The sequence below is a fragment of the Phalacrocorax aristotelis genome, chromosome 5 (assembly GCF_949628215.1).
Source record: "Phalacrocorax aristotelis chromosome 5, bGulAri2.1, whole genome shotgun sequence".
Lineage (NCBI taxonomy): Eukaryota > Metazoa > Chordata > Aves > Suliformes > Phalacrocoracidae > Phalacrocorax > Phalacrocorax aristotelis.
In genome coordinates, this window is record NC_134280.1 from 23,092,107 (window position 1) to 23,115,446 (window position 23,340).

Below are 23,340 nucleotides of genomic sequence, written 5' to 3' on the forward strand. Positions count from 1 at the left end.
CCTGTGGTGAAATTAGATGACTGCATTTGTTTTGAATAGATAAAGATGAACAAAAATGGTCCATCTGTCATGAAGCCACATTGTAATTTTTTTCTTTTAAAACAATTTTGTTTGGATTTTTGTGGGTAATTGTTAAATGGGACTACTTTTTGAATGAATATGCATGAAAAACTCGAGTACTAAGCAGATCAGCACTAATTTACATTGTTTATGCTGTTTGTCATTTTGTTTTCTGAGATGTTATCAAGCAGTGTCATGTTGGGGAATGTGGTCTCAGGATAAATGAGGTGATTCATGTTACAGTCCAGATTATTAGTGTTTCTGTCTTAGAATAAGTTTTATTGTGATTTTTTTTTTTCTGCCAGTTCAGTAATATGTGACCCTTTCCATTGGGCCCTCAAATGCAGCAAAAGACAAATCATTAGGGTTTCATAAAACACAAGTTTAATCTTAAAAAGTTAAATAGACTTCAGTACTTATCAAATCTTAAGTTGCAGAAGAAACCTCTGGAAGATAATATAATATATGATTAATGAACACTTCCTTCTATAAGTTGGTCCACTTAAATTTGAGCCACTTAAAATTTGATCCACTTAATATGACCTACAGGCCTTGTTCTCTATGTTTATGTAATTTAACTGTAACAATAACAATTGGAAAGGAAAATAATTACATGGCAACTACCATGGAACCCATAAGAGTTTAAAATATTATTCTTATGGAAGGCTGTCTTACTATGTAATATAAAAATACTGTCTGCTAAATGTTACTTTAAAAATAATGTGTACTTTTAATAGTTTTAGAGTTTACAATGTCATCCAAACTGAATACAGATTGAAATCTGGACTGAAAATTCTACAGTTTGTTGACAGTTTGGTAGTTCTTATGATGAAGATGTCCATACTTTAGAAAGTTTTGGTCAAAGTTAGTGATCTGGGGTAAAGGGCTAACATCTTCCTGAGTCAGGCTGAATTGAAAGAGAAACGTTGGGAAGCACGCTGTGAGCTATACTGACTACCACCTTCAAAGGTATTGACATAAAAGGAGAAGGACATGAGAAAAGGAGAATTGCGAGTGAATAAGCAGAAACAAGAAAAACCCAACAGGCATCTGAAGGGGACACATAGACAATACGAGCATTACTTTCTCGATTATCATTTTCTCCCTAGTGGAACCAGTATCATCTCTGTTGACTATCTGTGAGATAATTCCAGTAAACATTAACATTTTAAACCCCCAAACTTTGTATTTTTTCAGAAATCCTCCTCCTACTTTGCTACATCCTGAAAAATGGTGCAGAGGATTCAACCATTTCATTTCACAGTGAGTTTTATTTTCCTTTAAAAACAGCTTATTCAGCAAGGCCTACGTGTGTTCATCTGAAAACAGAGTTTGTTTTATGGAGTTGTTGCTTTTGCAGGATTTTAACTTCAGTTTTCTTTTTATAGACTCTAGACCATGCTTCACTTTTTGAAAGCCATCCAGCACAGTTTGATCTTCTCATGTAATTTGCTTCACAGCTGTGGACTCCTTAGTTGGTTTGCTTCTTCACTTTGACGGACCTGGGACAGGTTTATAAATACACCTGATTTTCTTGATGGTTTTGCAGTGAAATTCTGTGTCAAGGAGAAAAAGGGGGTTAGTGAAAATGACTTCTGGTCAATTTAATATAAGAATTTGAAAGACAAGAAAGAAAATAGTTGCCTTTTTTCACTTTACTAATATTCAGTAGGTTGTATACCCAATACATGTAACTGAGCACCAGTAGTACCAAGAGGGCAATATATTACCTAGATGGTACCAACTTTCTGGATGCAGCTGTCACTGAACTAAAATACGCTTTTGCTTTACTTGTTTCTTTTTACAGTGAAACTAAGAAATCACAATTTGGTAGTTGCTAGCATTACATTGAAAAATCTAAGAGCAAGTTTTATGAGTGATTTTTAGGGTTCTTCAGGATTTCGTTGTGGCCTAAACTGTGTAACATGGGGAATAGTATTATCAAACCCTTCGGAAGTTTACACTGTTCAAATAACCAAATACTTTGAACACCGCTCCTCAGTCTTGACTTTACAAGATAGGTTTGAAAATATGCACATCTGCATTTTGAACCTCTTCTGTTCCTTAACGTAGCTAGTTACTCGTGGAGGAGTACAATATCCCTACCTGTCAGTTGTGTAGTGATGTCTTCCCATTTTAGGAGAAGTTAAAACAGAATGACTAATGCAGATTTTATTAATAATCCATGAAAAAGAGTCTATTTACTATCCTGATATTTAATCAGGCAGGAAGGTGGGGTACACTTTAATGGTTGGCCTACAGAAGAAGGCCGTTACTATCATTACTGTAGTAATTATATCAGAATCTCTTCCAGCGTAGGTAGTAGAAGTACATTCCTCTAGAGCAGGTTGGCCCAAGTTCTGTTTCTCTATAACGCGTGTTCTTGTTTACACAGCAGCGTACATTGTGATTTATGGCGGAATCGGTGTTTAATTACAAAAGTCACTGGGTGGTGGATGAATTCCATTCTATTCTAGAAAAACATTGTTTTTACAGTATTTATGGACTGTAGCCTATATTCTGGGAGACTCTAGCACTGGTGGGTTATATTCCACTTACGCTTTGGAGAGTCAGTGCACCTGGTAAAGATTACATTCCTTTCTCAGAAACATCATGCGTTAACCTTCAGCGTTGTTATACAGGATTTTCTTTCTTGGTATCTTACTTTTAGAAATCCCTGCGAAGCTTGAGAACAATACAAAAAACAAAGTTTAGCATTTCTTAACATTTGTTCAGTCTGTTAGTTCAGCATGCACTGTTCATAAAAGAAGTCAGACATTAGTATTTTATAGCTATACTTGTTTTTAATCTTGTGCTTTGGGTTTTTGATATCTTCAAATTGTATATTCTTAATCACAGTGATTTTTAATTACTTTTGCTTAATTAGTTCCTCTCACCAGCAACATCTGCAGGTTCTCAAATCTTGCTTCTCATTTTTAGAGTAATACACACAATGAAGTAAGAAACTATGCTCATATGCAGTGTCTTAACATGGAGAAATGCAACAATTGTGATAAATATGCTGGTTTTATAGCTACCTTTAAGAGAACACTGAAATGGAATTCTCTGTGACATTGCTTCATTCTCGGGCATGTGTTAGTAAAATTGTTACGATGCAGAGGCTAACAGATATTTTTTGGGGACTTGGATTTACATTAGTGGATTTTACAGAAAAAAAAATTGGATCATACAACTGCAAACCTTTTAGCCATTACTGATAATTGGCTCATTTATATGCGTTAGTTATGCACATGTTGATGCCCACCTTGTGACAGCTTAGTTATGATAAATTAAAAGCAGTGGTTGCATAAATTCCATATTGCCTTTTATCCATATGTTAGGACCTTGCCTGATGTTTCTGTCACCCCTGTGATGAGTGGTTAGCTTTTGAATAATTTCATTATCTACCTCCTTCCTGATGGCTAACGTCATTTGCATAACAAGCTTATCTGGTTCAAGTTGTGGGCCAGACCTGTGTACTGACAAAAAAACAAGCATGCAGCTTTGGCTAAGCATACTTTTGACTTCACTTCTGTTTACACAATAATTTCATTTATGCCAAGATTGCCAAACGTGGTCATTGTAGCTTTTTTCAACTCCCATTCTCATCCCTTGAAATGCCACTGTCTCGAGAGGCATTTTTATTATAAGTGTCCTTTCATGTATTGTAGTGATTTACAATGTGCCTGAGCTGGAAGCTTCAGTGTACTTTTGTAGGTAACTCTTTAAACTGTTAAAATAGTAGTCATATATTTTTCAGAAATGAAGTCTGTATTTTAAGCTATGATCCTGCTGCCCCAAGAGATACGATTTTGCAGCAGCATTTTAGTCGGATGCATTATTTACAAAATCTGAATGGAGGGAGGGTCAAGATAGTCCTTAGCTTGGTGAATTTATGTTTCTATTCCCAGTATTGTTGACTTTGACTTGAGACGAAGACCATAATGTGTTGTCCTCACAAGGATTTTTACAATGAGATAGCTTATCTTAGTTAGATATTTTGTTTTAGAAAAATGAAGGCAAGACACAATTTCAGCTAAACCATCTCTGGCAGAAGCCTGATTTTGTATTTGGTATCTACTGAGATACAGTGCATATATGCTTTTAAAAGGTCAGTAAAATTCTGTGTATGCCTATTTATCTGTACTACTGTAATTGTCCATGAAGAACTTGGCTGCTCTGCTCATAATATGAGAAAGAATTAATTATCTTTTCTTTTTATCTGCATATTATTAGGGCTTACCATTCCTATAAGGCCATGTAAACAACCACATCAGCTGTTGGAGGACTGGCTCCTAAAAACAGTATACTTCTACCTGTGTTTATTTCTATGTTGAAATAAGGTATCAGTTTTCAGGAGTTCACTTTATTCATTGTCCGTGAATGTTTATGAAGCTTTTTTTTTTTTTGATAGCTACAGCATAGATGACATTGCTCTCTCAAGATAATAGTTTGTGTCTACCACCATTTTAGACATACACTGCTTTAGAATTTGTTCATAAAATAATACAGGCTGTATGTTAAAATTAATTTTAAAAACCCATTCACTACAATTATCTCACATGCTGCAAATAATTTTCTTGGAAATTTAAACCTTGACTGATCTCTAAGGGTAGATAGAAGAGTTAATGTGTTCTTGGAGCAGAAGGATACAATAACCTTTATTTACATTACATCACAAAATGGTAATTTTAATTAAAATGAGCAATGGTATCTCCAGGGACAGACATTCTCCTTTTAAATTTATTTAACCAATGATTAGCTATTATGGTTCTTTGAATTAATTAGTCATTCCTGAGCTGGAGGGAATTAAAGAATTAAGAAATTCAGGAAGTACTAAAGTCAAAATGTGAAGTTACAGGATTCATGTTCACATCATAAGAGCGTAACTTTTATTTTAGCAATGTCATTGCAAATACAATACAAAAAATTTTTAGTCTTGATAAACTTATTGTTTTTGTACTCAGACACAGCCTCGCAAGCTGCATTTCATATTGATGAGTCTACATTCAGAGTTATTCAATTAACAGATTATCTAGATTATATAGGTTTTAAGTGCTCCATTTAGATTTAATGCCTCTGAATGCAGATTACATTTTTTTACAATCTAAGCAATTGTTTGGTGACATTCTATTCATATTACATAAAGAACATTTTACTGTTTCTGTCACTAAGAACATGACATGCATTTGACATAACTCATTAATTCACAGTGTCTAAGAAGACAAAGAGGTTTGCAAATGTCAGAAAGATACAAATTGTGATGTGTAAGGTTACCAAATCTGTATGTTTTCACATTTTAGTCAACGAAGGTAGACTCTGAGAATCTGTCTACAGATGAACTTGAAATGCGACTGCTCTATTGAATGCCTCTGGGTTAAAGTCAAAGGGGTCATATCCAAGCAGGACCTCACAGTGGGCATCTGCTATCGACCTCCTAACCACAGTGACGAAGCCGACGAAGCGATATTTGGGGCACTAAAGCAAGCTTCTGGCCAACAGAACCTGGTCCTGATGGGTGACTTCAACTACCCAGACATCTGCTGGAAGAACAATACAGCAGCTCGCATGTCATCCACCAAGTTCCTGGAATGCATAGAGGACTGCTTCCTAATACAAATGTTAGATGTGCCAACCAGGAAGGAGGCGCTGCTGGACTTGCTAGTCACAAACCGAGAAAGCCTGCTTTGTAATATCTCGGTTAGTCATAGCCTTGGCTGCAGTGACCACAATATTGTGGGCTTTGGGATCCTGCTGAGTGTGCTGAAGGTCAGCTCTAAGACAAGGATTCTTGATTTTAGAAGAGCAAACTTAGTTCACTCAGGGCTCAGTTGGGAGGGATTCAATGGGAAGCTTCCATGGAATACAAAGGAGCTAGTGAGAGCTGGGATTTCTTCAAGAGCTCTCTATTGGAAGCACAAAGCCAATTTATCCCCTACAAAGGAAAGGGAAGTAAGCAGAGCAAGAGGCCCCCGTGGCTCAACCATGACCTCCTGGGTCTACTCAAATCCAAAAGGGAAGCAAACCAGAAATGGAGAAGTGGAGAATTATCTGCCGAGAACTACAAGGGCATAGCCAGAGAGTGCAGAGATGCAGTCAGAAAAGCAAAAGCCCAAATTGAATTGAAACTGGCTGTAGACATAAAAAATAACAAGAAAGGGTTCTTCAGACATGTCAACCATAAGGAGAAAAAGAAGGAAAACATAGGCCCACTGTTAAACAGAAAAGGAGAATTAATCACCAATGATGCAGAAAAGGCAGAGGTCCTCAACACCTTCACCTCTGTCTTTACCAGCATCGTTGGGTCCCAGGCTTTGGGAACAAAATTATCAATTGAACCAAACACCAACCCACCATCAGTGAAGGAAGAGTTAGTATATGAATTGCTACGGGAGCTTGACCGCCACAAATCAATAGGCCCTGACGCCATCCACCCGAGGGTGTTGAGAGAGCTGGCTGACATCATTGTAAGGCTGCTCTCCATAATCTTTGAGAAGTCGTGGAGAACGGGGGATGTCCCAGAGGACTGGAGGAAGGCAAATGTTACCCCTGTCTACAGGAAGGGCTCGAGGGAGGATCTGGGTAACTATAGGCCCATCAGCCTTACTTCAATCCCTGGGAAAGTTATGGAATGAATCCTCCTGGGGGCCATCACAAGTCAATGGAAGCACGTGATTGGGAAAAGCCAACATGGCTTCACTAAAGGCAGATCGTGCTTGACAAACCTGGTGGCCTTCTATGACGAAGTGACTTGCCTGGTTGACATGGGGTGGGCAGTGGACATTGTTTACCTGGACTTCTACAAGGCCTTTGATACGGTCCCCTACAGTCTCCTCCTGGAGAAATTGATGAGTTATGGCCTAGACAAGTGGTCTGTGCAGTGGGTGGGGAACTGGCTGACAGGCCACACCCAAAGGGTGGTGGTAAATAGCTCTTTCTCAAGCTGGCAACCTGTCACAAGTGGAGTCCCCCAGGGATCGATATTGAGCCCAATGTTATTCAACATCTTTATAAGTGATCTGGATAGTGGCGTCAAGTGTAGCCTGATGAAGTTTGCAGATGACACCAAGTTGAGTGGGGAAGTAGACACTCCAGAAGGGAGAGCTGCTCTGCAGAGAGATCTGGATAGGCTGGAGGAGTGGCAAGCAAGAACCTTATGAAGTTCAACAAGGAGAAGTGTAAGGTCATGCACCTGGGAAAACATAATCCAAGTACAGCACAGACTGGGATCCACCTGGCTGGAGAGCAGCTCTGTGGAAAGGGACCTGGGGGTCCTGGTGGACAGAAAGCTCAACATGAGCGAACAGTGTGCTGCTGCAGCTAAGAAGGCCAACAGGATGATGGGTTGCATCAAAAAGGGCATCGCCAGCAGAGATCAAGAAGTCATTATCCCACTCTACTCAGCGCTTGTCAGGCCACACCTGGAGTCCTGTGTGCAGTTCTGGTCCCCACTATATGAAAAGGATGTGGACAGGCTGGAAGGGGTCCAGGGAAGGGCCACCAGGATGACCAGAGGGCTGGGAAGCCTGCCATATGAGGATAGGCGGGGAGAACTGGGTTTGTTCAGCCTTGAGAAAAGGAGGCTTAGAGGGGATCTCATCACCATGTACCAGTACTTAAGGGGTAGTTACACAGAGGATGGAGACTCCCTTTTTACACGGAGTCACATGGAGAGGACAAGGGGGAAGGGACACAAATTTCTCTTGGGGAGATTCCGATTGGACACCAGAGGGAAATTTTTCACAGCGAGGACAGTCAACCATTGGAATAATCTCCCCAGGGAAGTGGTTGACTCGGCCACGTTGGACACCTTCAAGAGTCGTCTGGACAGGGTGCTGGGCCATCTTGTTTAGACTCTGCTCTTCCCAGAAACGTTGGACTAGATGATCCCTGAGGTCCCTTCCAACCTGTGATTCTGTGAATGGGCATATATAATGGATACAGTTGTCTTCAGCTTTCTAATGAACAGTTGTATTAAAACCCTGCAATTTTAGGTAGAGGTGAGAAACTCATGCAGGTTTGAAGTCTGGACCCTGTAAAGAATCATACTGGATTTTACAAATATCATAGCATCAAGATCTTTCACTCAGTAAAGTATACTGTTGAGTTCCTTGCCATTAGTGATAAGCACTCATTCCCATGGTTTGTGGGTTTATTGGCTTGCTATTCTCAATTGTAAACACTAACAGTAGTAAGTATAGTGTAGTGAGAAAGATACACATCCATGGTGGAGGGACAAGTCTATTTGAAAAGCATTGGCAATTCTAGGAATAGAATGCTGCATAGAAGATTATAGTATCAGAGCATGTGAAGTAATTGTCTGATGAGGCAAAGTTTCCTTACTCCCTTCTTCAAGCTCCTGTTGTCATTAAGTGCCAGTATTTCAATTTCTGAAGTAGTCTCTGCCCATTTCTCTTTCACTGGGATGCCTTTTAAGCTCAGTTCGAAGCTTAGATGCTTCTGGAGCTCTAACGTTATTAGCATTTATTGGAAGGGAAGCCTTTTGCAATAGCTAATGTTTGTCATTTATCTGCTTTGCTTGCAAGGAAATGTAACATGGTGTTGCCACCTGTTACTACATGGTTTTCACCTCCATAGTATTTGGTAAAAGGAAAGACTGAGCATGGCAGAAGACTGAGGACAGTAAGACAGAAGTGGTAGACACAAATACTAGGATGCAGGGTGGGAAGGAAGGACAACGGCAAGAACGAAAAGAAGTGAAATATCATATCTGTGCTGATCCTGCAGTAGTTTGTTTTTAGGGGTAGACATACTTCTTCCCATTAAATTATTCTAGTTCTCAAAGAAAGGATGTGTTCTAGATGATGCAGGTTTGTCTGGAATGCATTTTCGATGATATGAAAGGCAGAAATACAGAAACAGGAAAGCAGTAAAAATTGGAGTTGCAAAAAATGTAAACCAAATAATAATCCAGCATTTCTGCCTGATAATAGTACTTTTGCACTGGACTGATGAAGCAACAGTAGAATAGTAATGCCTTATTCCTGTCAGTAGATTTTTAAGTCGTCTGTACTACTGGAATAGAGATGAGTTCAATTTCTTTTTTAACACCTGAAGAAACTGAGATGAAGGGCATCTTGCTCAAAGTCACTCACTTATCAACAGCAGAGCTGAGAATGAAGCAGTCCAGCATACTTTCAGATTAAGGGAAGCTCCAGGAAGCACAGGTGCACCTGCTGTCCTCTTGTGGGCCAGGGGGCACAGGTCAGGTCTGGCAGCAGTAATGAGAAGAATGTTGTTACTGCCTGTGGACTCCCAACTAGTAGAACTAACCTGATCTCATCTGCCCGGGTATTTGTGAATTACTTCAGATGAAGACATCATAGTGTGGGTGGATTTGGGGTTTCTCAGCAGAGGATATCAGACAGTTGGCTTAATGGTATAAGTGAGAAACTCTTCCCAGCTGCTCTGTGATTATGGCGTAGTAGAACTACAATTGCTGTTTTAGTGGCGGTCCTTATTTACTGGGAGACAGGAAAGTGCACTAAGCACCAAAGGAGAGAAAAATGTCTCTGTCCTTAGCTGCCTTTCTAGCTATGACATAAGATGCAAAAGAAATAAACTGTCAGTATTAGACTATGCTTTCCTTATCTCCTACCTTCTCTATGCTCCAACTGCCTTAAATCAGCTGCATGTTGTGGTGTCAAAGGGGGATGGATAACTAAGGGAGAATGTTTAGTACAAATGCAAAATACGCTGTTTCACATAAAAAGCTTCAGTTGTAAAAGGTTCTGAAGGCTCTTTGTGTTCCTGGGTCTTCAAGGATAGGCCAAAGAAATAGAGCAGACCCATTCCTGGTAAAAGGCTAGAAACCCCCCAGTTTCATCACACAATAAATACATATATTTGGTGTTTTTGAGACGCTCCCTAGACTTGTTCTGACTGAATTTCTGTTGCCTCTGGTAAAATTCTAGGGGTTTCAACGTGAGCAAAGTCTGACCCATTCTGAGAGCTGCAAGAAGTGCCACTCCATAGTTTCCATTGTTCGCTCTCTAACCCATGTATATAAGTCAGAATAAATTGTTGTCTCTACTCAGCCCAAAGGAGGCTGGGAAAGCTAAGCTTTAGAAGAGGTAAAGCTGTTTACTACACCTAATTTTACAATTTCCATGTGAGTGAACCTTTGTTAGGTTTCAGATATGTGCTCTAAATTACACTACATGGTGCTTGATGATAAAAATTAAATTGAAAGAAGATTTATTAAGAAAACAGGGGCTGGTGACATTTCAGTATTAAGAGTGTTTCATTGTTAGGGAAGATTAGTAATTTACAGCATTTGCTACCAAAAGGAAGATCAATAACGGTATAAATATGTTCTGACCATCAGAATTTATATTATTCACGTGATGATTGAGTACTTTGTCATAAATTCAGTCTTTCATCCTGATATCTGATTGTAGCAGAAGGAACAGTAAAATCCTTGTTATTTATCATGTGATGTTGGTTCAATACAGGAGACCTATTTAACCTATTTACATACCCTTAGTGCTCAGCATTTGCTTTTTCCAAAGGGGCAACTATATATAGTTCTGAAGATAAGGTTGTTTGTATCCTGCGTGTCCTGTTGAATTAGGACTGAAAATAGAAATGCTGTTGGCAAAGCTGTCACAGTTTTTTAGTTCATTTTGCAAATGAGTGACCTGCAGCAGTGGGGGATGGGCAGGCCTGGGAATGGGAAGCAGGGAGGCTTCAGGGAAGCAGGCACATCCCTGCATCATTATTATAAATGTAATTCATGAAATGTCTTTTCTTCTCCACCTCTCTGCTGCCTGTGGCTGACCAATGTCTGCCATGGTTATGTGTGGTACAGAGGTAGGATGAACAGTCAGAGTGATGAACAGAGCATTTTAACCAGTTATAAATAATCTGAGACTTCTATTTTTCCTTTCTTGGCTGGAAGGTTTCTGACCTAATGAACCAGACACTTGTCAGTGTCTGTCCCTCCATTTCCCTAAGCAGGAGGGACAACCCAGTTGGGGTCATGCTCTTGATTTCACTAATCTTCCACCGTGAAATGATGTTCTGATAGAAGTAGCTGGGAAAGTACAGGGAAGAAAAACCAAAAACCTCAGAACCTAGAGACCTCCTTCTTCCTGCTTAGGAGGAAGATCAAGAGAATATGACCTTACTCTTTCTCCTCTCCCTCTGAGAAATCTCCATTCTAGTTCCCCAGCTGAGCCATCTCTACCTTTGGGGGCAACCTGGTAGCTGTTTTTTCTGGGACTGGGAGAAGAGGATTTCAGCACCTCAGGGTACCCTGAATTCCTGTTCAAGACCTTGGAAAGCACTTCTATCCCAATGGGAGTGTTCTGGAAAGATTCCTCGCTGCTAGGTCTGCAGGTACTTGTGCAAGCAGTGAAGTATTTGGAGGGCAAGGGAGAGTGGTGTAGAGCTGTATGAGGAGCAGCTGATGGGGAGAGGATACTGATGGGCTGAGCGGCAGAGAGATAGGGACCAGTGGAGTGGCAACGAGCACATTATCTAATAATTTGTTGAACAGATCGGAGACTTTATACTTCTCTGGCCCAGAAGCTGTGGTGTAGATTCCCCAGCTCTAATACAGAGTCTGTTATACGTCATAATTTCTTCCAAATAATAACCTGTGCATCTTCTGTGCATGTAGATGATAAACAGTGACTAGATGTCTGGTTGGATATTTGGTTTATGAGACAATATAAGTTCCGATTATCCACTGCCAGCACATGAGAAAGCATCAGAAAATGTAGAATTCACAAGACGTAATAATTGAAGAGAACAAAATACTGAAGATAAATCATAATGTAACTAAGCTATAAGGGTTGGAGCTGCTTGGTTTCTTTATTTTTGAAGAAAGTACTTGTGGACAAAGAGATCATAATAGATCTGATGAAAGAGAATTTCTGAAAAAAAATAACTGCTGCTGCTCTACTTACTTTGGCTGCAATAGTAAATGATGTTAGTAATTGTTTTCTGTTTCTGAACACACAGGAGACTTAGACCACCATTGCCGTTCTTATGAAATCTATTTCTTTCCATTTATTCCTTAGTAAATGCTAGCTTATGAATGCTGATAAATATCTCTCATTTTCAGTCATCTGATTTGCTACTTGCAAAATGGCAGTTTACATTGTTGAGATGTAGCAATTCCAACAATGTTATCATGCAAGTGCAAGCAGGCAGTGAATTTTTAGAGGGCGTCTCAGATGGGCCTGTGTGTATAGAAGTCTGCTCTTATCCCCTGCTAATAAATGCTTCATCTTTGCCTGTAATTGTGGCAGAATGGAAATGGTGCTCAGGAGCCTGGCTGTGAGATTGCAGCAAATGGCTGCAACCTATGTTTAATGTAGTGACACTAATGAATCCTGAGAATTAGTTTTCAGCTAAGAAAGCATGATGGAAGATACTAGAATTTCAAATTAGGTAATGGATTGACTTTCATCAAGGCAAACATGTACAATGTTTTTTCCTTTTCCATCTCTACTTACTTATCCTTCCCATTATTTTAGATCCAAAAAATGGTGGTCCAAATGTGATCATTATTTCATCATACCTTATATGAAACCCATCTTGTAGTAGATTTGCTAGTCAATTTGCTCAATTTGCAAGGGAGTCTCACCAGGGTTTTTTTGTGCTAGGGTTTTTTGTTTTTGCGTTTTTTTAAAATAATTTCCACGTGCCAAATGAATTGGTTTAATTTGCAGGTGCAGCACATTTGTTGGTTTTATATGTAATTGCAACATGGTTGATGTTTGACAGTGCTTAAGTTAACTGTCCAAATTGGTCTTAAATGAATGCTCAGATAAGCACCTGAAGATACTTTAGTTTTCTCCTTTCTTCAGAAGCAAATCTTTCAGTGATATGACTTCTTAATATTGTTTTTTCCTTGCACAACGCACACATTGGTTTCTGTTGGCTGCATTGAATAAGAATATTTTCTCATAAGTGACATTATAAAAGCTGTTTTGTTACTGTACTCTTCCTCTTTCAAATATTAATATTGCTGGATTTCTGTGTATTACTTCTTGATTTCTTTTTTTCTGGCCTTTAAATGGAATACATCTCCTAACTGAATATATACTGACAACTTTGAACTCAGGCATCCATATGATTAACTTTTTCACACATTATAGTTCTATTTCAGGGTGCAGGTCAGTAGAATACACTGTGATAATGCTCACCTTCGTGTAGGCTTTAGCGGCATGAGAGCTGATATTCTATATTAAATTACTTTTTTCTGAAGAGAACTGTAGTGTCAATACTGCTTCCAGTGTAGGAAATGATACCTTACTGAACACCTGCAGTGACACTGGTGGTCTGGGACATCATTTTTCACTAGCACATAGGTGGTGGCCCAAGAATTGTTATTTTACAGGTAACATTGACTCACAGCAGCAGCACGCATTCACTGTGGCATTAAAAGCAACACAGTTGAAATGACAGTGTGTAGACGCAGATCGTGTAAATATACCTCAGAATATTAGTAGGTCTTGTCTACATAGAGAGGAATTAGGACAAAGGAATATGCACCAAAAGGAGAAGCATAAGGACTGTCTTTTCAGTGTCACATGACATCTCTCCACCCTGCGCTCCATCGCAGCAGGCCTGGTGATACAGCAGATTGGCACTGAATATATTAGTACACACTGAGCCCACAGTACCTACTGTGATTAAGCTGCAAGGTGGTTACTGGCACTTGAAACATAAGGAGTAATTTCTAGAAGGGACTTTGACAACAATTCCGCTGTTTTGGGGCAAAAGGAGAGTGTATATGCCATACACACTTCAACTCCCTATGGCCTGCCTGGTCTTTCTGCTGATGTGTTTCTAATGTACTAGGAACTTGTCATTTAACTTGATGAATTAAACCAACTCCGCTGAAAATGTACATTCTTCTGTCAGTCTCTTCCCTGAACTTGAGTAGAAGTACTCACACAAGAAGTTACAGATGTGAATTTAAGCAGCTGCTCCTCACCCTTGCATGGCTGTTAGTTACTAGCACTCTGCTTTCTTGTGGTATCTCATTAACCATCTGAAAGGGCTCTGTTCTTCTAATAGAGGCACAAACTTGGCACAATAGTGGGTGTGCTCTGTCTGAGCTTGGCACAGAGACTGATCTCAGAATCATGTGGATGTCTTGTATCATTAGCTTGGTCATCTTATGAATTAATGAAGTTTTACTTGTGTTTCAAGTGAAATCCTACGTGACCACAAGTGGGAAAAATACCCTACTACCAGAGAATAAAGGCATGCATGCAAAGTGAATAGTCAGTGGGGGATTGGCAGGAGTGTGCAACAGACGCAGAGATAATCCTAAAGTAGTCCTCAGCACCACCTCCCTGACGGAATTCACCTATGCTCATTAAACACCTGCAAGGCCTAAACAGCTAACATTTCAGGCACAAAATAGAGAAGCTAAGAACTTTTTTTCCCCCTAAAATGTTTTCCTTCCATCTCTTCTTGTTAGGCTTCCTTAATGAATGCAGTATCCTGGACATTTGAATGTTTCACCTAGGGCACACCTGTATGAAAACTTTTTCTTGCAGCTTCTGGATCTTGTCCATAGAGTGTCTTTGGAGGTGCATTGTTCCAGAGCTCAGAGTAGAATTCATATTAATAACTACATATCCCAGGTAAAAGATTTGTATGTTCTTCACACTTTTGGTAAACACAAGATATTGTGTCTGCAACTGTGTAATTTCTTGAAGATAATCCATTTAAACTCTAATGATATTATCTGAAAAGCAACTGTCATGATATTAGGGTCTGTTGCAATAGGGCAAGGGGTGATGGTTTTAAACCAAAAGAGGGTAGATTCAGATGAGATACGAGGAAGAAATTTTTACGATGAGGGTGGTGAAACACTGGAACAGGTTGCCCAGAGAGGTGGTAGATGCCCCATCCCTAGGAACATTCAGGGTTAGGCTGGACAGGACTCTGAGCAACCTGATCTAGTTGAAGGTGTCCCTGCTCACTGCAGGGGGGTTGGACTAGATGACCTCTAAAGGTCCCTTCCAACCCAAACTATTCTATGAAATAGCTTCACTTGTATTCAGTTATGTTACTGAAAAATTCCTGATGTAATCAAATTTAACAAGAAAATTTATATATTAACAATATAGCATAAATACTTTAAATTTGTAATTATTGTTAGAATGGTAAGAATCATGAGTGCATGAGCTTTTCAGACTGAAATTTTCACCTCAGATACTTGCCATCAATCTGTGAATTTATATGCTGTGTAGTTTGTTGTTGTTTTTGCTTTTTACCTCTGCCTTCCTGATTAATGGTATCTTTCTTTTCAAATGCTTTTTTCTTTTTCTCAGGAAACATATAAATTTAACCAGGATTGGCATGGACCGTATTGTCTGTGTGGTGTATTGACTTTTAAAAACCATGGATGACAAGAGGAAAAATGGGGGGTGGGGGAGGTGTTTGTCAGAACCCGTTGAAGGCTGATGATGGATCTATTCATGGTGGGGAGGAGAACTGGTATTTATAACTTTGCGCTCAGATGGATGGGGATAAAGCAGGTTCTGTTACTTTAGTCTTTCTATCAGGAGGCTAGAGTTCTAGCCTGTAGCAAAATTTACCAAAATAGTTATAAAACTGATAGCGCATTTTACAGATTGTCTTTTCTGGACTAGACATACCAAGAAGAGGTTGGGAAAATGGTTTTCAGGAACCTGAAGTATTAAAGTTATGTTCAAAGATATTTCAGGATCATTTTAAGACCAGACTTTAGGCTTCACTGAAGTATTTGAGGTGAGGCTAAACTTTAATAATTTGCTAATGTGTTTGGTAGTATTTGAAATCAATTAATGTGTATGATTTTTTCTTTTAGATGCAGTTTAAATTTTGTAAATTGTTATTGATACTGCTAGAATATAAATTATTCTAAAAGATAGTAAAGTTTAATTGAACGTTTGGCTAAAACGGTAATCTTTATTTGTGATGTTTGGCCCTGCTAAGGAAGTACTTTAGGTGTATCACTTAATATGTAAGTAGATGTAATTGTGAAGTATATAATAAGAATGCATCTCATCAAATAAACTTGGGCTATAGTTCACTGAAATGATAGGTGCTAGAAAGGAGATGTATACTGAATGGCAGCATTTCTTTTTCTCATTCTCAAATAATGTCAATATTATTATTTAAGCAAGATAAACAGAATAATATAAAGAATTAGAGGGTGCTTTAAAGCAGTCTAATACTGTTAGATCATTCTTCTGTTTTGACTGTATTATTTCAGCTTTATTGTAGAGAAAAGAAGTAAACTTTAATGATGGCTTCCTCAATTTTAAATCTCTATTATATAAATAAGCATGATACTGTATTTTATGCTAATTTAATAGGATGTATCTCTCTACTCATTACTAGATCACCTCTTCCTATCACAGACAGAAATTTAGTACCCTAGCGCTTAATTCTGACTCATTTGTTTCTCTTCCAGTCTGAATTATGTAGGTTTGCAAAATTTTCTATGATTCCTATGCGAACACTTATTGCAATGTAGAATATCTACCTGAAACATTCATTCTGAAAACAAAACAAAGCTCTATGTCAAATTATGTTATGTTATGTTATTATGTTTTTATTATGTTTAATGTATATTAACTGTACAGCACTTAAAAAATACAGTGCCATTTTTTCACAGTAAGCTAGTTACAGTTAAAAAGAGAGGTTAAATAAACTCAAATGCATAGGCTTTATACCAGTGTACTTGTAGGGTGACTTCACTTAGTTATGTATTTTATGCCAGATATATTCCAGTGTAGGGAAGGGTCTTGTTGCATGCTAAGGAACTCAAATTTGTGGAAAAGAAATTACTAGTCAGCCACACAGTAAGCTGACTCAAATCATGCTGTAATGAAATAACATCATTGCCTGAGACCAATATTTCTCTGTCACAGGTGTCTTATCAAGGATTTTGAAAAGCGTCCTTCAGTCACCCATCTTTTGGAGCATCCATTTATTAAACAAGTACATGGTAAAGATATGTCTCTGCAAAAACAGCTGGCTGAGCTCATCCAAGAACAGCAGCAGCTAGGCTCCATAGCCAAAACAAGGTACTGTACAACATGTACGCTGCAGCCCTCCTTCCCCACACTAAGTCTGGAAGCACAAGTTGGAACTTAGAATGCACAGACATTTACTGTGTGAAATTAATCATATTAATGCATTGATTAGCAGTATTATTAGTAATAAGTGCTGCATGCCATGTGAATGCAAAAGACATTTTCCCATTTATACTTTTTAAAGCTTATTTGATCAGCCATAAATGCAACCTTCTCCTTAGCCTTCTTTCTCCCACTGAACTCTGTTCTGTATGTATTAACTTTTGGCTCAGCCACAGAGATGCTAGTAATTCCAGAATATTATGGTTTGTGGAAATACATATCAGCGTGATGAAAAACTATATCATCTTTTGGTAGCAGATCTTTAAAAATACAACTGTGAACAATGAAGTGACTACTAGAAAAGATTAAGAACAGGACCCTTTAAAGTTTGCTGTTTGATTAGATACTGCTAGTAAGAAGGCTATTCAGTACTTAATTGTTTTGTCTGTAGCTTAGTAGTAAGTGCTGTTTTTCATTCAGTTTAGTAATTAATTTTAAAATGTGCTTAAAAAGCAATGAATGTTTGTCAGCAGCAGTGGAATTTTTTACTTTTGAGGCTGACTGCAAATATGTCTTAGTTTAGTTGTTGTCCAGAGGGTGGCAGAATTTCACTGTTCCACAAGAGAATTAAATGCAAATGAACACACCTTCCCAAGCTCAGCAATCATTCTGTGATATGAAATTTGTCTAGAGTGAGATAAGCTCTGGCCCATTATTATAAACAAACACCTACTAATGTTGATGAAGAAAATTAAATGTCATGATTCATAAGTCATAAACATGTATATACCTATATGGCATAAGACTGTAGCTTAAGTGCTAAAAGCCCAAACAAAAATGTACAAGTGAAAATAAAGGAATAGGTGTAAGTACAACTTCAAGGTGAAGTTGACTTCTGTAGGGTTTGTTTGGTTTTTTTTTCTTTTGTGGAGAAATATACCAAGAACTGTTTACTGTGGGTGAGGGAGCTATGCCAGTGTTACAGTAGATGTTTCTGCTTTATCTAGCTTCCTAAGCAGACCTTCCCCATGTAACAGCTCGAAGATCAGATTGCCTATAGCTGTGGGTTGGCTGGCCCAAAAGTTATCAGTTTTCCCAGCTGTTGACCAAATGGAAGATACAGATGAAGTGAAACAATCCTTATGCCAAGAGGGGCTCTGAAATGGATACCTCATGGTATTCCAATACATTCTTCTGGATCTATATCCATAATGTGGAGTGAGAAGGAATCAAGACCAAGACAGCATTCCTCTCCTGAAGCCTTTCCAAATATTAACTGGGAGTGTTGTGACAGACAAGCTTCTGCATGGCTGGAGTGTAGGAAGGATTTTGCTTCCCAGCACCCCTGGTATGAATCAGTACTCACCTAAGGGAGTTTAACTCCTTGTCCATCCTGTCACCACCTAACCCATCTTAAATATTTTGTTTGCAACTTGAGTGCAGTAGCACCTGCAGATTGCAGTAGTGAAGGGGGCTCTATTGCTGTAGGTTTAGTCCTAATCTTATCCTCCCTACCAGTCTAAGTTCTATTATTGTCCCTGATGCCCCCAAATTTACTTGGCCAACTCATCCCAGGTTCCCTGTCCCAGGTCGTTATCTGACCCATCTTTCCCATCAGTCTCCATTCATTGTTCATTCTGTTTGTGCTTGAGGCTTTGTTCTCTGTTAGAGTCAGCTTCTTGTGTCTTCTTCCTCTACCACTCCAATAGCTTCTGTTTCTAATCTCCACCTTCGTCAGCAAGTGCTTCTATTTTTCTAACCATTTCTCTGTTCTTGGTGTTCCTCCTCACCTGATGATGTAGTTCACAGCTCTCTTGTTCTTTCTCATCACTGAATTTGCCTTTCCCAGGTCTGTTATAGTTTCTCTTCTACTCTTAAAGCTCTACTCTTAGAAGACACTTTGCACCCACCTTGTTCTTTCCTGGTCTCTTGGTTTGCTTTTAGCCATGCCTCTGAATTTGATGGCTTCTTCCTCTGCCTGTGAATGATAAGAGGGGACACATGATGAGGCTGCTGGAGAAATAGCCATCTTTACCTTCACTTTGAAGCCAATGGGCCTAACTGCTGTTAAAGAATGTCTTTCTGATTGTTGTAGCATTATACTATAGTATCCTTGTTCTTTGAAGCACCAGCCCTCTTTGATCAGGGCTGAGAGCATGCTCAGTGAGGACAAAAATTTAGTGATCATTTACCATTGAAATCTACAATATATTGTTCAGAATTATAAAGTGCTGATTTTCCAAAGACTTGAAACTTGATCAAATTGGTACAAACTTTAATGAGATTGCAAAAACATATCCCCATATCCCTGCAAAGTATCAAGTCTGTGGGCCAGACACTTAATACTGGAGTACAAACATAAGATTATTACAAGAGAACCAACCACCAGGAGCATCTAGTTATAATTTTCCCCAGAGGATAGACATAGTCTCATAATAGTAAAGAGCTTGGCTCTGTAATAGGGAGATAGTACCCCCTAGGAAAATTGGTACCAATTAAAAGCCTTTAAAAACTCTGTAATGCATTTATAAAATAATTTTCAATACAGAATCTGACATGCGGAAGAACACATGACCAGATGGTACTGTAAAAACATTTACTGGCATTCATTTGTGGTGATCTGTAGAAGTCATCTGAATGTATAGTCACCACTTCAGAGTAAATTAAAACCCAGGCCAATTAAAACCCATGCTGAGTAAAACCTTTCTATTATACCATTGGAGATATGTGCATCCTTCTTCTGTTTATTGATGTGCCCATGACAGGTACAGTGCAACGTGCATTAATTCCCTCGTGTTCAGAGATAAAGAAAAGTAGAATGCCTTTTTTAGGAGTACAGCAACACTACAGATCAATCGTTTAAAAGATAAGTAAAAGAAAATGTCCTCAGAGCAGAGCCTGAAATTTTCCAGAAACTGGAAAATCATTAGGATGCTAGTGTTAACATCACTTCTACTGTGAGGGAACCCAGGGAGTCACTGGTGATGACAGCTGATCAGGAGGTATCTGGGTTTTGTCTCATTTGAAAGCCTACCAGCATCAGTGCTTTACATTTGCATCTTCTGATTCTTTGCTGACTCAGCACCTGTGTTTTTTTTAATAGGATTCTCTTTCCAATTGAGCCATGCCAATTTTGCCTATTTTGGGACATCACTTAAGGTCATTGTGCCTGAGAGCAACCCTTCAGACTAGAAAGTTTTAGAGGGTATGATGGAGAGATGTAGAAAGCTGATCTAGCAGTTCACTGCTACTGAAAAGGCGAGAACTGGCTTCTTTCTGTCGTTTTCCCACAGCTCCAAGGAACAAGCTCATGATGCTGTTTTTATTGCAGCTCCAGTGACTGTCAAAACCTCCTGAGCTAGAACTTCTAAAGTAAGAGAAAAAAACTAAGCCAGCAGAAACACACAGATAATTTTCTGCTCTCTTAGTGATTGCAGAGGGGTGCCTCAACTGATATATCTGAAGTAAAGGAGGGAACGCTTCATATGACCAGGAATAAGGGGGAGAGGGGTAGAAAGAAGCTAGCTGTCCCATTTTGACAATATCATCTGGGTCAACCTCTGGAACCGCAGACTGAAACATCTCCTTAATTCAGTTTCTTTCATTCTTCCGTTATAAACTTCTTTGTGTGCAATATAGCTAGGCTCAACTTCAGCACAGTTCTTCATACTTCTGAACTGAAGGGGCACTTCACTGTCTTTGCTGAGCTCAAAGGATCCTATTAACGCCCACATTTGTTGCTATCATCAGTTTGTTGCTGACAAACATATTCATGTCACTTTGCCCTGAGATAACTTACTAGAGAGCTTTACACTGTATTATTTCCTTCAGGTTAGAAATTAATAATCAGTTTATGCTAGTAAAAGATGACTTCTAAAATATCAAATTACATTAACAATTGCTCCTGCTTTTTTTATTAAAGAAGATGCTCATTGAAACTTTTCCACCAGCTTTATTTTTCCCTAAATAATTTTAATCAGTGAAATGCAAATATCTCCTATTATTATAGAAATAGGTGTTTTCAGTGTCAGAAAATGCAGCCAGGATACCCCTCTTTCCATACTTGTAATGAGGAAGAAGATTCTGTTTTCATCTGTTGGCATCTTTTGGACTGAAATCCTTGAGTCTTGCCACAGTCTTGAGTGAAGCTGAAATTTCAGCATCAGCATTCCACTCCTGCATTGCCTGTTTCTTACACTCTTGTGGGTCAAAACTTTATAAGAAAGTCCAATGTCACAGCTGCATAAGGATGAGCTCTGTGTATTATCTTTGTCTCTTCTCCATATCCCCTTTATAAGCTATCAGTTCACTATGTGTGTGTGTTGTCTGCTTTCTAACAATACCAGAGCATAAATGCTAATTAACAATATACTCTTCATTAACAGCTTTGCCACAGAAGCAGTTATATGAAGTTTAATTTTAATAAATGTATTTGGTGTTAAATAGTCCCCTAGTTCTATTTTTATAAAAGTTCTTTAATCCTTAAAAAACAGAGGTTAGTACATTAGGAGGTTGCTTCACATATACGCATTCCAGCAATGCTGAATTTTTCTTTCCCATCTATTCTAAAGTAAAATATATTACTTCTTAACACATGGAATCTGATTTGTAGTTCATCTTGGGATCCAGAGCACTCTTATTCCCATCAATATATAGCTGCCTCTAGGCAGGAAGCATTTCTTAAAATCAGAGAGGATGCTGTCAGAGGCTCCCAATCTGGTTTTTTCTTTTTTCTTTTTTTTTTTAACTTTACCAATCCTGTACTCACGCAAGGACTGTGAAATACTTTCAGGTTATTCAAATAGAGTCCTATGCATAATAACATTGTGAGAACAAGAAATGCAATGAATTCCTAAAGACTTGTACCTCATGTAGCATTAAATTGCAGTACTGGAAAAAAGTAGGAATCTAAGTTACAGTAAGCTGTGGACAACAGAAATGCAAACCTTGGTCAGGATGATAAGCAGAATTATAAATATGGTTTTGGTATGGAAATAATAACTGACTGTTGATATAGACTTTGTGGCTAATTCTGTAGTCTCTAAGTAAAGAAGGGTACACAAGTCGAGTTGATAGTAATCGTGTTGTATTTCAGGGACAAGTTCTTCAAAATAGAGATTCGTGCAATTCCACATCAGTAAAATACCAAAAATGTTTAAGCACCCTCTGAATTATAATGCAAAAATTTGGTAGAGGCTTGTGTTTTATTCCTCATTCTCTCTCTGAATTACTGTGTAACCTCTGTTACATGACTTATCCTCAATATTTCTCTGTTCCTCCACTGATGAAATGGCTATTAACAGCTTTACTTAATAAATTATTCCTACAAAAAATAGATAGCAGTTTGTCTGAGGGAAGATCTTAGTCTTCTACTTGTTGTATAAAGCCGTACCATACCTATGGTCACTGTAAACCTGTTAATGAAGAGAAACATGCATAAGGCCTGAAGCTCTACCCATTTTTTCTCTCTTTCTTTCTGCCCTGGAGTCTGTGAAGACTCTAGGCAAAGACATGTTACAGATCATAGATATGTCGTGGTTTAGCCCCAGTCAGCAACCAAGCACCATGCAGCTGCTCGCTCACTACCCCCTCGTGGGACGGGGGAGAGAATCGGAAGAGTAAAAGTGAGGCAACTCATGGTTTGAGATAAAGACAGTTTAATAGGTAAAGCAAAAGCTGCGCACAGAAGCAAAGCAAAACAAGGAATTCATTCACTACTTCCCGTGGGCAGGCAGGTGTTCAGCCACCTCCAGGAAAGCAGGGCTCCATCACGTGTAACGGTTACTTGGGAAGACAAACGCCATCGCTCCAAATGTCCCCCCTTCCTTCTTCTTCCCCAGCTTTATATACTGAGCATGACGCCATATGGTATGGAATATCCCATTGGTCAGTTTGGGTCAGCTGTCCCGCTGTGTCCCCTCCCAGCTTCTTGTGCACCCGGCAGAGCACGGGGAGCTGAAAAAGTCCTTGACCAGTGTAAGTGCTACTTAGCAACAACTAAAACATCTCCCCATTATCACTGCTGTTTCCAGCAAAAATCCAAAACATAGTCTCATACTAGCTACTATGAAGAAATTTAACTCTACCCCAGCTGAAACGAGGACAGTATATTGTTAATTCTGATTTAACAGTAAACATTTGCTCTATTTGTGTAGATTACATT

At 38.9% G+C, this 23,340-nt stretch overlaps 1 protein-coding gene across 1 annotated transcript in view; it reads left to right on the forward strand.

Annotated features, from left to right (window-relative positions):
* MYO3B (myosin IIIB) overlaps positions 1-23,340 on the forward strand; it is a 227,026-nt gene that overhangs the window by 83,021 nt on the left and 120,665 nt on the right. The window contains exons 11-12 of the mRNA XM_075092498.1: positions 1,258-1,323; positions 16,971-17,126. Coding sequence (XP_074948599.1) covers positions 1,258-1,323; positions 16,971-17,126 — 222 coding nt within the window. The remainder of the gene's footprint in view (positions 1-1,257; positions 1,324-16,970; positions 17,127-23,340) is intronic.